The sequence below is a fragment of the Mauremys reevesii genome, linkage group 3 (assembly GCF_016161935.1).
Source record: "Mauremys reevesii isolate NIE-2019 linkage group 3, ASM1616193v1, whole genome shotgun sequence".
Classification (NCBI taxonomy): Eukaryota; Metazoa; Chordata; order Testudines; family Geoemydidae; genus Mauremys; species Mauremys reevesii.
Window position 1 is genome coordinate 91,515,939 of NC_052625.1, and position 14,912 is coordinate 91,530,850.

Here is a 14,912-nt window from a genome sequence, read left to right on the forward strand (position 1 = left end):
AAGAGCTATCTGAATCTGTTTGGGCAAACACAGATGAGTCAAACTTCAGATTTTTTTATTGCATTTCCAAATCAACTGATCTGATTCTTATTTTAAGATGTGTCATTCACTGTTCTCTAACAATTTACTAGATCAATTTTTTACTCATGTCAAGCTACATTTGGAAGAAAATTGGAGTTCAATTAAAATGCAGAGAGAAAGCATTATGAAATTGTTAGTTAAAAAACAGAACCTTAAAAGTGCTGGATTCATAAAGTCACACGTTTATAAAAAATGTGTTTTGCATTAAAATTAACTGCTTTATTAAACAAAGAAAGAATTAATTGTAGTTAATCGAAGAGACTGTTTCTGGTAACAATGTTTTTCAACTTTTTAGAACTAGTACATCTCATCCTCTCCACTTTTACTTTATTCATAGAATGGAAAAGAAAAACAAAGTTCCAACTTTCTCAATTCAAGTTGGAAAAGTAAACACTGGCATTCACTCCTGTCAAGACTGAAAGCGGCAGATATATTTAGGGCAGGCCATATGTCATATTTATAAAACTTGATTTAATCAGCTCATCTTTTTGAGGTTAAGATAAAGATATTCCCTTTAACTCATTAAAGTGAATATTCATGGACGCTATATTTTAAAAAAAATCTGATGTTTGTTTTAAAATGCCATTGTTTTTAATCCACCCTGTGCAAAGGTACCCATTTGCGAAGAGTGACTTTCCCCAGTTAGTTGGATAATCAGGCTCCTTTCATTACAGCTTTCAATTTCTAAAATGCACAGGATTACAGTCTTCAGTGAAGTCACAAGTTCCCTAAACTTCATGAAAGGCTGCGATCTGGAGAAAAGTTAATTCAAACCAACTACCAAATATGGACTATCAAATACTGAAAAGCCAACATACACCCCTCCATATACCCACCACGTAACTCAATCTCAATCCATTGATGCACAAACTGCTGTGTAAAAAGGATTAAAGTCATCCGGGGGGGGGGGAGGGGGAAGGAGAGAAGAACCACTCACACGATCCCATTATAGTTAAAGAGCCACGATCCTGTCAGTGAGGAGAGCACTCTTAAATCGTAGGTTTTGTGCTGTCGGATGAACTTGCACTCCATCTTCTTTGGAGGACAAACAAACTGTGTTTTCCATTCAAAGGTGACAGCACAGCCAAGTGTCTCACTCAGGAGCTGAGGGTTCCCATTCCCAGCATTGTCATCACACTTGAAAATAATAGTAGCTTCTCGATTCCCAGTTGCTATGTGGAGATACATTAATGGAGAGAAAAAAAACAGAGGTAATGTAATGTACGTGTGGACTGTGCAGCGTAATAATTATTACTCTAGCCAGTAGTTGAGAACCGTTCTAAATCAAGCATAGCTTCTCATTAAAGAAATATGAATTTTTGTTTCTAGCCCAGCTACATTAGCTAGATTCACGTAATAGGCAGAACACAATCACTTTGATGTACCATTACTTTACTACATTAGGCTGATTAAATTCTACTTTAAAAAAAAAAAAACACCATCTCCAGCTTAATGGAAAGATCAACTTTTAGTAGGTAAAATAGTTTTCACCATTTTATGACATTAGGGTGTTTTTTTAAATCGCATGATGTTTTCTAATGTTACAGTTTCTCCTCATAAAGGACTTTTACCCACACAACAGCAGTATTGGAGGGGAGGAAGGGAAAACCACACACTATCATCCTTATAGTGCAAGAGCCATGTAAAAAGAGCTTTGGTTTAACTGAGAATCAGGCCCAATGGACATGCACAACATCATTTCATCTCTCTGGTAAATGAAGTTCTTACTAACCATTTCCACAAAATCCTCGTTTTCCATCTTTGTCATAGTCATTAGTCGTGGCACACCAGCGCCGTTTTTCTTCGTCCACAATACAATCCTCATAGCGCTTGCCTTTGTATTTGAAGGGGAATACACAAAGCTCACCTTTTTCAGTCACTGTAAATGGAGGCAACACCCCTTGAGACATATGCTCTGTAGTTACCATGTATAATGACAGGCAATAAATCAAAAGCAGTTTATAATTCTCCTATATATTACTCTGTTCTGTTTTAAAAATCCATCAGCCCAGCATTCAGGCACAAATACAGAAACATCAAGTCTAAATGCAATCAAAGATGACACTGCAAAGAGATACACAGTTTAACTTTCTGGGCCAACAGCTAGGGCCTTCATTGAGCCACTTCAAACTGACATATGCAGCAAAGGCAGTATTGAGCATAGGTAAATAACTTCTTTGCAGAGGTCAGCAGTAGATCATAAATATAAACCAACATTATGTTTTTAAAGCTATTAATTATACAAGAGCCAGGATTACATCTTCCTATTTCTAAACTGTTTTTTCCTGGCAGTTTTTTGGCTGTTCCGTGTCCTAATGGGACCAGACCATTTTTTATATAAAATTATCTATAGCTAGTTACAGGATCTCACCTGGAGGGCACCGATCACCCCCAGTATACTGCAGAATGACAGTTTCATCCTGATGCCTGTAATCCATTTTCATTCCCTTTATGATTCCAAATGAAGCAGCACTGTTTTCAGAGACCAGGCACACTGCCCCATCTACACATTTTCCCTGGGGCACATCTGCTACTTCAGCACACACCCCAATGTGGTAACTGTTGGATCCAGAAGATACCTGTAGAGGCATCGAAAAGGGAATCTTATATCAAAGATAAAAACAACACTCTAGAGCTAACAGTCAATACTCTGAGAATTACCCAAGTCCTTTATATACTTGAAGTCTTGTAAAAAGTTTAGATGACAGGGATTGGACATTATTTTACAGAAAATCATTTGAAGACCATAGGGAAGAAATATACCCTACAATTTAAAGTTTTATTGTACTGAGCCATATTAATAGGTCAGCCTTGCAAAATTCGATTACATTACTGTAGCATCCAGGAGCTTTTATGAATATTGATTGGCCTGTGCACAAAGTATCCATTTTTTTTTAAATTACAATGCCTAATAACGGAAAAGTTAACGATGCTTCCTCACTGGGGGTGGGGTGGGGGAGGAATACCCCCGAGAAGCAGAACTTTGCAAGTCTAGTATTAAGCATTTTATGAGAGAAGGACTAGAGCTATTAGTACGTCATTGTGTCTCCACCATAGGGCTGCAGTCTGGAAGAGCACCACAACTTCATGCCAGTGGCTCTTGGAGATGGCACAGAAACGTAATGCACATGCCTCTTCATCTTGATTTCTTCAGCTCGCCTGGCTTATTCAAATGACTATTACTGCTTTGGTTTCAACGCATGCTATTCCCCCACTACTGAGAACAGCAGCCCCAACACTGTGTTAACGTTACCTTATACGAGCTTCCAGAAAGGCTGGACAAGTTAAAAGTGTAGTTTAACTGCTCATCAGTCACAGAGCAGCCCAGCATGTTCACTTTATCGGGACACACTAGAGGAGTGGCCCACTCGAAAACGAAACTGCAGTCAGATTTTCGTATCATCTTTGGATTGCCCTGTTACAGAACATAGCAAAAGCATTACAATGAACTCTGTGTAGGTTTGATTATTTCTAGTTAATAGGGGTGGAGGGTGGCGGGGGGTAGGAGAGGAGGAAAGGAAGAGGAAAAAAGGAGACTCCTGATGGCAGGGTTGTTTTTACTAACTCCTTGGCTCAGGACTACAACCAGTACAAAATGCCACAGTCATAAATTGTTCTATCATATCATCCATTTTCATGCCTTTCTAGAGCATGTGGAAGACAGAAATGCTGTTTTGCAAAGTATTTTGAGATTCCAAATTTTGGCTTCATTTCATATCAGAACAAAAAATGGAAAATTTGAAAATTCTCCAAAGGAAAATTCAGGGTGGTTTTTTTAAGTTTAAGTTTTGTTTAGAGACTGACTTTTGTTTTATATTCTTCAAATCCTACCTGTCACCTCAACAGCAACAATAGGGCTGAATGAAGTCTCTCACCACTTTGTCATGTCCTAGGTTCTGAATGAAGTTGTGAAGCTCTGTTCTACACCATTCTTCGCTGTATCTATCCAGCGCCTTCTTGGTTCCTTGCACTCTGGTGTGGATAGCTGTGCATTGCATCCTTTCCGGGTCTATTCTTGACTTGTATCCAAATCGTAGTTTTTCTTGATTCGTCTGTAACAGCGTTATTTCTTGCCCTAATCATTTTTTTTCCCCTCACTGCCTTGAACCTCTCAGTATTTCCCTCAGCCAGTTCATTTCTGCAGTCAAAATCTTTCATTCCTCAGCTTTCCTCATACTCCACCTTTTCGACCTGTACAGCAGTATCGGCATGATAGTTCTCACGTACACTCATTTTCGTATTTATTGAAATGTTTTTACCCTTGCAGAGTTTTCTGAATGCTGTAGTAGCAAGTCTGATTCTTCATTTTCTGGCATCTTCACAATTCCCATTCTTCAATACTAGTCCTCCAAGGCGCACATATTCCCACTCGTTCTCGTTCTTTGAGTTTGATCTTTACTGTTACTTCTTGTCTTCTAATTGCCATAATTTGTTTTATATTCTAATAAACTATTTATTAATAGAATGTAAGAGAAAGTATTTTCAAAACAAAAAATTGAAGTGTTCCGATAATGCTGAAATGTCTCATTTTGACATTTTTGGAACTTTTCACTTTTGCCCCTAAACAAAAGACAGTTTCAAAAAAAGCATTTTGACAGAAAAATCTGTCAATGTTTTTCTGACCAGCTTTAGTCTTTATTAGTGCTATCAAGCGATTTAAAAAATTAATTGTGGTTAGTCGCGCTGTTAAACAATTGAATACCACTTATTTTCAATAATTTTTGAATGTTCACTACATTTTCAAACATTGTATTCTGTGTTGTAAGTGAAATTAATGTGTACAGTGCTCACTTTATATTCATTTTTGGTTACAAATATTTGCACTGTAAAAAATAGACTCTCAATTCACCTCATACAAGTACTGTAGTGCCATCTCTATCATGAAAGTTGAACTTTCAAATGTAGAATTACGTTAAAAAACCTACATTCAAAAATAAAACAATGTAAAACTTTAGAGCCTACAAGTCCACTCAGTCCTACTTCTTGGCCAGCCAATCACTCAGACAAACAAGGTTGGTTATAATTTGCAGGCGGTAATGCTGCCTGCTTCTTGTTTACAATGTCACCTGAAAGTGAGAACAGGCGTTTGGATGCCACTGTTGTAGCTGGTGTCACAAGATATTTACGTGTCAGATGCACTAAAGATTCATCTGTCCCTTCATGCTTCATCCACCATTCCAGAGGACAAGTTTCCATGCTGATGGATTCTGCTGATAACGATCCAAAGCAGTGCAGACTGATTCATGTTCTTATCTGAGTCAGATGCCACCAGCAGAAGGTTGATTTTCTTTTTTGGTGGTTTGTTACACTCTTAAGACTTCTGAAAGCATGCTCCACATCTCGTCCCTCTCAGATTTTGGACAGGGATTCAGATTCTTAAACCTTGGGTCGAATGCTGTAGCTATTTTTAGAAATCTCATATTGGTATCTTCTTTGCATTTTGTCAAATCTGCTGTGAAAGTGTTCTTAAAACAAACGTGCTGGGTCATAATCTGAGACTGCTATAACATGAAATATATGCAGAATGCGGGTAAAACAGAGCAGGAGACAATTCTCCCAACAAAGGAGTACAGTCACAAATTTAATTGATGCTTTTTTTATTACTTAATTTATTTATTTATTTTTTTAAGAATCATCATCAGTATGGACGCATGTCCTCTGGAATGGTGGCTCAAGCATGAAGGGGCATACAAATGTTTAGCATAGATATCTGGCATGTAAACACCTTGCAACGCTGGCTACAAAAATGCCATGCAAACGCCTGTTCTCACTTTCAGGTGACATTGTAAATAAGAAGCAGGCAGCAGTATCTTCCCATCAATATAAACAAACTTTGTCTTCGTGATTGGCAGAAGGAGGACTGAGTGGACTTGTAGGCTCTAAAGTTTTACACTTTTGTTTTTGAGTGCAGTTATGTAACCAAAAAAAAAATCTGCATTTGTACGTTACACTTTCACGATAAAGAGACTGCATTTCAGTACTTGTATGAAGTGAATTGAAAAATACTATTTCTTTTGTTTATCATTTTTAGGTGCATATTTGCAATCAACTATAACGATATAAAAGTGTGCATGGTATGCTTTGTATTCTGTGTTGTAATTGAAATCAATATTGAAAATGTACAAAAACATTCAAAAAAGTTTAATAAATTTCAAATTGGTATTCTATTGTTCTAAGTGCAAGAATTAATTTTTTTGAGTTAATCGCAGTTAACTCGTCCGATTGACAGCTCTGGTATTTATATAAAATGTGTATTTTTAATTGTAACCAAACACCTACATTAGAAGAACATTTAAGATTTATTACATTTCCTGTCTTGAGTGCTTAACCAGGCAGCTTTAACATTTCATAACAAGGTATCTTTGGTCTTTAAATCAGGGAAAATGGCACACTGGGTACAAAGGAAACATTCAAATAAATTCTAACATTTTCCTCCACGAGGCAAAAAAATTCCATTCCTTCCTTTTGGTACAGGGCTAAGGCTGATCAGAGACAGTATTAAGAGGAAGTTTAATGTTAACAATAAGCTACCACTAAACTAATTAACTCAAAGTCTCAGATAGCTTGCAGTTTGCATAATTTGCCACCTGCCTAAAAATATGCATCTTAAAATAACTGAACAAAGGACTAATTTTCTTTCAGGGCATAAAATGGAAACTATCTTCTGAAGCAAAACATGCTTGCTGTCTTTCCATGAACTACTCAATTTTTTTCCTTACTAGTTTTGGTTGGAGTTTAAAAAAGAAATTCACTAGGGACGTGCAAAGTTTACACTCTCATTGGTTACTTCCCATTCTGCAATACACTTACTATTGTTCCTTTTCCTACACTAAACAAATCTGTATTTTCACTATAAAATGTTCAAAAAAAAAAGTTTCTTACCAGACTTGTTCCTCTTTTACAATGGAACACAATAAGAGAGCTGAACATTTTGTCTGCTTCACAAGGGGTTGTACTGTTAAAAGTGATATAAACTTCATTTACTGCGGGATTTATTTTTGGAGGTCCAGTGATGCGACCAATATCCTGAACAAGCAAAAACCACTGATTAGTAATGGCATATTAAATACTACAGCCCAGTTTTCAGATAAGCCAAGTAGCTGCATCTTCCATTGACTTAAGTGAGACCAGAGGTACTGAACACCTCTGAAAATCATGCCTTATAACAACTGCTCTCCTTGGATGTACTCTGATTAGATCTTAAAACAGAAGATGACCACTCACTATGATAAATGATGGGTAAGCTTGAAAAAACAGCACATAATAAACCAACCAAATTTCACATCTTGTGTGCAAGATGTGTCATTAGCCCATGAAAGAGTGCTGTTTTCAAGTAACGAATGGGTTTCTTATTAGCCAACATGGAAGCATCCAAAGTCTCACATATAAAGAAATGTTGACATTTAAAATACTAGTTTCACTTGCTCACAGCCTTTGACTCTTGATGCACATTTTTGTAAGTTAATCTTCACTAAAAGCAAAGAATCCTGTGGCACCTTATAGACTAACAGACGTTTTGCAGCATGAGCTTTCGTGGGTGAATACCCACTTCGTCGGATGCATGGGTTGAAGTGGGTATTCACCCACGAAAGCTCATGCTGCAAAACGTCTGTTAGTCTATAAGGTGCCACAGGATTCTTTGCTGCTTTTACAGATCCAGACTAACACGGCTACCCCTCTGATACCAATCTTCATTAAGATTCAGCAAGAGAAAACGTCAACATCCCTAGCAACCTTCCTTATGGTGGTGAGTTACCATCACCTTCAAATCCAATTTCACCTTCAACTGTCGCTTTGCAAGCCAAGATATCTGGTAGTCAAACGTTCACATAAGGTTTTGGAGATATTCACCTGTAATTACATTTCACTACACATTGGGACACATACAGCTTCATATTTAGGACACTATTAATTTTATGGCTAGCATCTTTTCTCCACCATATATAGGTGACTACTTAGAAGCTTTCTGCTCACCAATCCAAACACTAGTAGGTACTGCTAAATATAAACCATGAATGAGACACGTTTGGCTAATGTTCTGGGTCTATCCTAGTGTGAGCTGCCGGTATATATCACAGGAGACCGAAGTCTGCAATGGCAGTGGATCTTTCCAACTCAGAGGATAGCCATGGTGATACGAGATGCGGACACAGTTTGGAGAGAAGTGACAAATGGTGCGATGGGGCAGGATTTTGCAGATGTAGTTTTAATCAACCTTTCCTCCAAAAACTCATAATTAGACCAGTTTCATCGGGGTAAGAGGTGTTATTCAATGAAGGAGTTATCCTGTAACTCTGACCTCAAAATATTTTAGTGCTAATAGTTACACCATACTTACTATGGGGGGTCCATTAACAGGATCCATGCAGACAGCCGCTCCAGGTGGGCAGTTGACATCTGCGATTGGATTCAGAGGCTCACAGATGTTAATATAGAAATCTGGAGTCTGGTCAGTTAAATCGTCAAATGCCTCATAATAACCAGTTCGATGGATCAGAGGGGAGAGGTCAATAACCGAGCTTCCATTCAGCACTGAGCATTTCACCTGTTGGAAAATAAATGTGATGCCTTTATGGGAACTGTCTATTATACAATGATACTTCCCTTTCTCCCTCTGGCCAGAGAGTTAATTTCAAGTGAGATTAAATTTCGAATTCAATTTGGAGAGCCTCTAAGTAAAACTGCATTTGTTGCTCTTTGCTTAGCTATTGACAGTAATCTACATAATTTATATTTGTTAGAGGAAATGGGATTTTCTTATTTAATGTTTATGACTTCGGGCCCAGATTCGCCACTAAGGAAGAGAGAAATGAAGAATTGGTGTGTAATTTTAGTGTAGATAGCCATAAAAATGTCTCAAAAGGGTCAGCAAACTCAGTAGCAATCTCGAAATCAGTCATGGGAGTATACTTCAAGTACAGCATTTAAGCCATTTAATTACAATCCAGTAATTTTTTTTTCCATTGTACAATCATGTTTATACTTTCTGGCACCAAGGGAATCTGAGAGTGTCTACGTTTCTCATAAATCATATGAAAGTTTTGGGTTTTTGAATGGTAGCTAGGAGAAAAGCAACTGTAAAATACGTCAGACTTCTAAGGCCAGAAAGGACCATTATGATCACCTAACCTTATCTGCGTAACAGGCCATAGAGCCTCACCGTGAAATTCCTGCATCAGGTCCATAATTTCTATTTCAGCTATGGCATATCCTTCAAGACAAAGATACTCAATAGTGAAATGAGTTATCTCACAAGCTATCAAAGCGTGTCACATTAATTCAGAGGTTAACATCTGAAAATGCCCTTTCTGTTCTTGTTAAGAGTACTCTCAGATGGGTCAGTAAGTACCAAAACTAGAAATCCTTTGATTACAAGTACTACCTGGTAGCAGACTTGTACCTTTTACTGTAACACAAATTATACTAACTGCTAAAAAAAGACACTTCTGCTATGAACTTCTTTATAAGTTAGGGTACAATACAAGATGGAACCTTTCCCTTGAAATGTAGAATTTAAAGACCACCACTTTTGCCACATCAAGACGACGTTAACAAGAAGCAGAATGGTTTTTCCACTGTACTGTGTCTGTGGTTTCTGTTTCATAAAGAGAGAGACTTGTTGATTCTCTTACCTCCTCCTCACAGGCTAAAGTAGTATGCCAAGAAAAGTAATGGGTGCATGTCTGCTCATCAAAGGACAAAAGCACAGGTTGGCTACCAGCTCCAGCATCAGACTTGCACACAAAGCTAAAATAGCTTGTGTATTTCAATTCAGCGTTTGCAGGACACGGATCTCCCCCCAAGTAGACAAGCTTCAACAGCTGATCCTCATAGATCAACATTTTACTCAGCCTTCCAGCATTAATTGGCTTCTGACCACCAATAATGCAGGCACCTAAATTAAGTAAAATGGGGACAAAAGTTATTGCCTAGGAAAGAAAATGAATAATCTGACCGTACTGTGTAATTGTGTGGTAATTTACGATTGTTCCTTAAACCCTCCGGTGGTCTTAAACTAGGACTAAAAGCGTTTTGAATTACTACTTTTTCCCCCTAAACAAGGTTTAAAATTTTTAATTTTTCCAATTTAAAGAAACAACCACCTCAATATGGTATCAACTACTTGCACGCTATGCTTAAATATCAACATTTTACAAGCATCAAAAGGGAGTGGGGGCTGTAGAACATTCAGTCAAGATGAAAGGTAACAGGCAAAATTTTAATATAGCTACTCCTAGTCCGGGCCACCCATTCCTCATCCACCCGCAAACATTCAGAACTAGCCATTTGTTTCTTTTAAATTATAAGGGTGCAAAGAACATTAGCCCCTGAAACACTAGAAATGGACTTTTTGTCTAAGATGAAATAAGGTAGGTTACTTGCCCATTTGATGGGTGTTCAGCCCTTTGGGTATTAATATCTCTTTATATTAGAGAGATCACTATAAATTACTCAAAGCAGTTACAGGCAGACAACATTTGAAGCGATGATATTAACTGTCGTCCTTTGTGGAATTACACATTTAACTGGTAGACTGTAAGAACTCTGACAGGGGTACTATTGCAGCCACTATGGGTCAGAATATGGGGCCACACAGAGTAGCAGAGGACATCATACCAGACACGCTGTGATACTTAGCCATAAATGGATCAGTGAAGTGTGGACCATCAGTGTTGGTTCTCTTTTCAAGTCTAAAAGAGCAGTTTGCGTGTCATCGACTAAAGATTGTTTGAGAGAGGAGAGTTCTAATTCCTTCACCCCAGCTAGAATCCCACAGCTTTGTTGCATCAACAGTGCAAGTGTTTCTACACTAAATCTTAAACGTTGCCTGCCATGGGCTTCCAAGGCCTGTTAGTAGGTTCAGTTTTACTACATGGCAGATAACGCTTTACCTACTACAGTAGGGGACACTTAATATGGGAGAACATTGTGTGTCAGTCTAGACCAGATTAATCTGCTACATAAAGATTTATTAAACATCCTCTTAACAGGTCACCACTGGAAGTCTGATTTAGAGATGGGATTAGTACCTGGTGTAGACTACATTTATACTAAATTACTCCTGAGGGAATTTTGTACTACTGCGTGTGTGCATATTTAATGAACCCTGCAGATTTCTATTTTTTCCATGTAGAAAAAAGCTTCTGTCAAAATGTTGAAGTAGTCTCGCCTTTTTCCCCCACCAGAGGGCACTGTGGCAACAGACCAAAGTTGCAGCTCCCAGCAGCAAGGGAAGAGAGAGCTGTCTTCCCAGCGCTTGTCAGGCCAGGAGACAGGGTCTGTGGGGTGTTGGAGGGGGGCGTGTCAGACAGGGGCTCATAAGGAGTAATGGGGGGAGGACAGACTGGGGCAGAGGCTGAATGGGAGTGGAGCCACAGAGGGAGGGAGGTGCATAGACACATGGTGATGGGGGAGGGGAGGAGCTACATAGGGTCAGAGTGTGGTTGGGTGAGGGCACAGACACACAAGGGGACAGGGGCAGATATGCCTGACTGAATGGGAGAGTCTAGGGGCCAGCCAGGGTCTGCATGGGGGAAGCTCCCTAAGAATCCCTCCCTGTCTCTTACCCCCCCACCCCACAACTGTTCCATACTTTTCCCCATACCAAACAACCCTTGAAGTTCACACCCAGGCTCCTTCCCAGCAATTTACTTCACTCTCCCTCAGCCCCTCCATTACCCTGATGCCCCCAAGCCTTTGCACTGCTTCTGAGGGGTGCGGAAAATACAGTTCTGTATTGTCGTATAAATCAATTATTACTCAGAGTTCTGTATTAATATGCCTAGTAAGGAATCTATTTATCAAAAGACATTTCCTGAATCTCTTTTGCTGTCTGTATTGTTACAGACATACTTGCTGGCAGGTATGTTGAAATAAATGAGCAAAAATAATTGAAACTGGTGTGATTATATTGTATTATTTTGACAAATAAAATATGCTGAATTTTGTAGAATTTGAAAATATTGTGCAAGAGGTTTTTTTTGGCACAGAATTCCCCCGGGCATAACTAAATGCACTAGCAAAAGTGCTCTTCTGTCTAATGATAGCCACTATGCCTTGTAACTGGTTTCCTAACATACAGGTCTGAACTCATATTTATTTCCTTAAATTTGAGTGCAGTTTGAGGTTGTTAGAAGAAGGGTGACAACACATATCCAAGGGGTCCTTCTTACAGTTTGGCAGCACTTGTATAACTTGTCAAGTTAAAGTTTCACTGAATTGAAATGAAGGAGTCACAGCTGCTCCTTAAATAGTTTGGCTGAATAAACTTAAGTGATTATATTGGTGACTGTTGCATGTCACTCCACAACCTAGAATAATTTAATGGAGTCTCTGCTGCTTGTTATTTGCAGTGTTTTTGGTCAGTTTTGCAATCAGCTGTTTATAAGTAATGGGGGGGGGTGTTTAGTTTTCCTAAAAAGAAGCAGATTTCCATCTTCTAGGAACCATCTCTTTCCCTGATTTTTGTTCCAAGTGCCAAGTGTTTTGTTTTTTGTTCTTTTAAGACAGAGTGCTCAACGCGAATTCCCAAGTCTTGCCCCAAAGCAGAGACCCACAGCATGCTGTCTGCACATGCCCAGAGGCTGAGAAGTCTGAAGAATTCAAAAGGACTAGCCCTATTCCCTGCTTGCAGCCAAACCTACGGGCCTGTCTCCCTGGTCCAGAGAGAAGGGCTTCTGTTCAGACAGGTACTGAGCAACACCACTCACTTGTCCAGGACAAATGTTGTTCATTTCTAACTCCATTCCTAACATGTTACATTTCTGATGATTTTAAAGTATTTTGCACTAGTGAGCCCCAACCAGGCTACCTCTATCACCCCACGTATCCGTGCATTATATTCCATTATGTCTTGCCCACTTGTATGTTTTGGTGTTTAATACTGTGAGGAAAACCAGGTTTTTCTTTTGGCGAACAGTTTCACTGACTGATCTATTGTTAGTGTTGTGGCATACTATTTACAAGCACAGAAGGCAAATTCAGGAAAAGCAAACAAACAAAAAAGACACCTTACCAACCCCATTACCACATGGGCTTTTAGCTTCATTACAAACATTCAACTGAAGCGTTCTTTTCTTGCTATCATAGATTCTGTAGCCAGACTCTCTCTTTAAAGAATTCAGGTCAAAGAGATGGCCTGCAGGGAGAACAAGGAAGAATTTATTCCTTTTGCAGAATCAAAATAAATAAAATTGAGTCAAAAACAAACAATGGCTTTTTAAAGAGATGCTTAAGAATCACAGCCCAGCATTCCCGACTCCACAGGATGCCCTATAGGCACCAACCAGTTTTGACAATTATTTGCCTTTTAAGCTACTTAAGAGGAATCCGATGCTGTAATTTTCTGAGGCAACAATCTGTTCAAGGTCTGCCAGTAGCATTCATGATAGACCAAGTATCTCCAAGAGGCTGAAATGGTAGTTCTTTTACACCATATTTCTCCAACCTGCCTCAAAACAGTTCCCCTCTGGAGAAGGTGAATGACAACAACCCTCATCTCCCAGCACTTCAGAGTTCTCATGCCACATCTGGCAGAACGAGGGCAAGCCAACCACGGTTCAGGGACCTCCCATTCTCCTCGTTCATTGTTACCAGCAATTACAGCTATCAGAGAGTACAAATGCAATACGGTTTCCAACTCCTCTAACATCTGGAACACACTGATGCCATGTGCATAAAGTTGTCACGTGTCCCTTACCTGTAGCAGGGTTGGTTACTCTGCAGTCATTTTGCACATTTATTTTCAGAGGACATGCAGCAGCAGTGAACCATAAGAAAGTATATTCACATTCTTCAATAGCAGTTACTAATTCTGGTTTAGACTCCTGAAAAACACAGAAGATTTGAAAGAGAAAAATGAAAGTATCTTCACACAGGTACAGCAAACATTTAAATGTGACAGACTATCCTTATAACATTTACCACTTAGGCCAAATCTACCTAGTCCCACTCTGTTGGGAAAGCACCTAGACTCCTATATTCTGTTCTGGTCATTTTATACTGACAAGACAGAAGAAGTTCAGAGTAACAGCAACAGAAGTGATGATGGGCAGGAGGGATGGCAATAAGGAGAGTTAAAGAACTCAGCTTGTGAGAGTGGGCTGTGATGACTAAAAAGGTGAGAGCCAGGTAACAATCTGTAAATAAATACTTTCAGGGTGTGAACACAGAGGGTGGCATATATATTTGTGCAACAAGATAAATTAAAAAGGAACATTTAGCCCACGTATCAGGGCAGGAGGAACGGGATTCTTTAAGTAGTAAGGTTATTTCAGCTGTGTAATACTTTCCCACAGCAAGTAATGGAAACTCCACCACTGGGTATATCTGAAAGTTAGAGAAAATGCAGGACTACGTACTAGAGAGAGTAACTGCACTAGCAGGCATATTAGACATGAAAAAGACCTTTCTGGTCAGTCACTCAAATTCTAGGAGTCTCAGATCAGGAGCTCAACTCCTTACTTAGATCCCACAGCTAGCTCCAATCCAATTGCACCAAAAGGGTTTTTGCCCCACCCCAAAATAGTGGTGAATATTTTTCCTTCGCAGAAAAAGTGGATACGTCACAGCAAGATAAAACCCTACTGGCAGTACCATACTTACAACTCTGCTTTCATCACACTTGAGGCGTATTATTGTTGTCCTCTTGCGAATTTTGTCTGGACATGGCTCCCCATTTACATACTTTAGAATAGAAATGCCATTTTCCCATCGCGGTCCATCCGCAACCTCACCTAGACTTATATATTTGGAACCATCCACTAAACAGGCAGCCGCATCTGATGGACAAGACCCTAGACAAGAGACAAATGCAGAAATGTGACATTTGC

The 14,912-nt window shown here is 39.1% G+C and overlaps 1 protein-coding gene across 2 annotated transcripts in view; it reads right to left on the reverse strand.

Moving 5' to 3' along the window:
- Positions 1-14,912, reverse strand: part of IGF2R (insulin like growth factor 2 receptor) — a 93,522-nt gene that overhangs the window by 18,138 nt on the left and 60,472 nt on the right. For both annotated transcript variants that reach the window (XM_039530072.1, XM_039530073.1), the window contains exons 31-40: positions 14,686-14,876; positions 13,781-13,907; positions 13,097-13,219; positions 9,714-9,976; positions 8,420-8,626; positions 6,964-7,107; positions 3,335-3,496; positions 2,453-2,660; positions 1,814-1,960; positions 1,019-1,253 (exon numbers count right to left, since the gene is read on the reverse strand). In XM_039530072.1, the coding sequence (XP_039386006.1) occupies positions 1,019-1,253; positions 1,814-1,960; positions 2,453-2,660; positions 3,335-3,496; positions 6,964-7,107; positions 8,420-8,626; positions 9,714-9,976; positions 13,097-13,219; positions 13,781-13,907; positions 14,686-14,876 (1,807 nt within the window). The remainder of the gene's footprint in view (positions 1-1,018; positions 1,254-1,813; positions 1,961-2,452; positions 2,661-3,334; positions 3,497-6,963; positions 7,108-8,419; positions 8,627-9,713; positions 9,977-13,096; positions 13,220-13,780; positions 13,908-14,685; positions 14,877-14,912) is intronic.